Genomic DNA, 1993 nt, shown 5'->3' on the forward strand with positions numbered 1-1993 from the left:
TGTTGACCGATGGGGCAATGTTGTTTCTTTTCTTTTTATTTCGTACGCGTACGCCACTCGACGGAATCACATGATCACATGATGCATCACATGATATCAACAACACGTCCGATTGGTTTAGAAAAATCGATCGGGCGACAAAATACGCCGGACACGGGCACACGAGCGAATTTGCCAGTAAATAATCGCCGGCGTAAATAATCGCCCGAAAATATCTAACATTTTGGATGCGGGCGATTCGTACGGGCGATTAAAATCGGTGTCGACGTGAACGGGCACACGGGCGAATTTTTCGAGCGATTTTAAAATTCGCGGCGATCGGGCGATAAAAATCGCTCGTGTGCCCCTACCTTAAGAACTGCCTGTGATATGACTGGAATGCATTAAAGTTTACATGCAACAAACGAAGCAAATGCCTAGCAGAAATTCCTCATTCTCGAGTCATAAAATTACTAAAATAATTATGCTCTAACATAACTCATTATGATACTAAAACTAATACGCATCATTACATAATTATTGCAACAATCAGCGAGTGATCTACGTTTAGATAACCGATTTTAATTATGTTAGCCGCGTACGCAACACACAATACAATTACGACGACAATTGTTGATCGGTTGATGAAAGCGTTCCGCGGCTGTGGTGTGGGCAAGTGCATATGCACTACCACCACTCGGTGTATGTAACTCCCTACGTTACAGGCTAGCGAGTGTTCACAGCGAAGCTAATAAATCCGTCACGCGTTGGATTGAACGAAATATAAATGTCAAATAAAATGTCGCCCGGAAACGCGCACATGCACGCGTCAGCGAAATGTGCATGCGCCTTTAATTGCGAGTGAATTTGAAAATCAGTGTGCGTGATCGATTTATATATCAATAATATTATATATTTTATATATTATACATTATATATTATATTTAATACATTTTATATTATATATTATATATCTATCTATCTATCGCAATTAGATAAATAAATAAATAGATAGATAGAAGAAGGTATCGATATGTACTGATGATCGATTACTTACCTGGTATTTCCTTACCGATGCTTCCTGGAAGGAACGAGGTGATCGCTCGTGAATCTTGTGAATGGGTCTAGGGAGGTCGGACGGTGTCATGGCGGAACCCCTCTCGCTCGTACCCACCTTACCCGCGCTCGTCAAAGCAACGTGATTCGAGCGGCTCGCCTTTGCTTTGGCACCTAGTGGTGCGAGAAGAAATCCCCGTGACTAGGTAGATATGACCAGGGGTGAATGATGACAAACTATGATGGCAAATTATTGACAAATAACATTTGTACGAAAAACAAAGTATTGACAAATTATTTGTCATTTATCCTTGATACGACTAGTTCGAGTTCGAGAACTCGGGAAGTCTGTCTGCCAAGAGAGACCCGATCCTATCGTGATCAGATACCCGTACATTCACTATCATTATAATAGACTATCACCATAACCATAGACCCTCGACCTGGCTCTAAACATTACATAACCTTAATCCAAACCCAACATTAATCCTAATCCTAAACTTAATAACCTAATACTAGCCCTAACACTAACACTACCCATAATTCTAACGCTAACCCATATTCTAATCTAGCCCTAACTCCAACACGTATATATATACGGGGTTCAACAGAGACACTTAAAGTAGGTTAGACCTATAGGATAATAGATAAAGTAAGAAAAATCTATCCGGCTCTTGAATAGCGCCATTGGCTGCGCCAAGAGCACATATAGCCACTATAGAATGGAAAACCTATAGTTACATGGAAATGGTTTATGCAGTCATTCCAATCGGAAACACCTACAGTAGAGCCACAATGAAAACTCCATCGCGCAACGCAACACGCAGAGAGAGAGAGAGAGATTGAGAGAGAGAGAGAGAGAGAGAGAGAGAGAGAGAGAGAGAGAGAGAGAGAGAGAGAGAGAGAGAGAGAGAAGAGAGAGAGAGAGAGAGAGAGAGAGAGAGAGAGAGAGAGAGAG

At 41.5% G+C, this 1993-nt stretch overlaps 1 protein-coding gene across 1 annotated transcript in view; it reads right to left on the reverse strand.

Moving 5' to 3' along the window:
• Positions 1-1204, reverse strand: part of LOC106807002 (dual specificity protein phosphatase 16-like) — a 5911-nt gene extending 4707 nt beyond the window's left edge. Inside the window, exon 1 of the mRNA XM_014809200.1 lies at positions 1037-1204. Within this exon, the coding sequence (XP_014664686.1) occupies positions 1037-1126 (90 nt within the window). The 5' untranslated portion in view covers positions 1127-1204. The remainder of the gene's footprint in view (positions 1-1036) is intronic.
• Positions 1205-1993: the final 789 nt, after the last annotated feature.

This window comes from Priapulus caudatus, unplaced genomic scaffold (genome assembly GCF_000485595.1).
Source record: "Priapulus caudatus unplaced genomic scaffold, Priapulus_caudatus-5.0.1 Scaffold189, whole genome shotgun sequence".
NCBI lineage: Eukaryota > Metazoa > Priapulida > Priapulimorpha > Priapulimorphida > Priapulidae > Priapulus > Priapulus caudatus.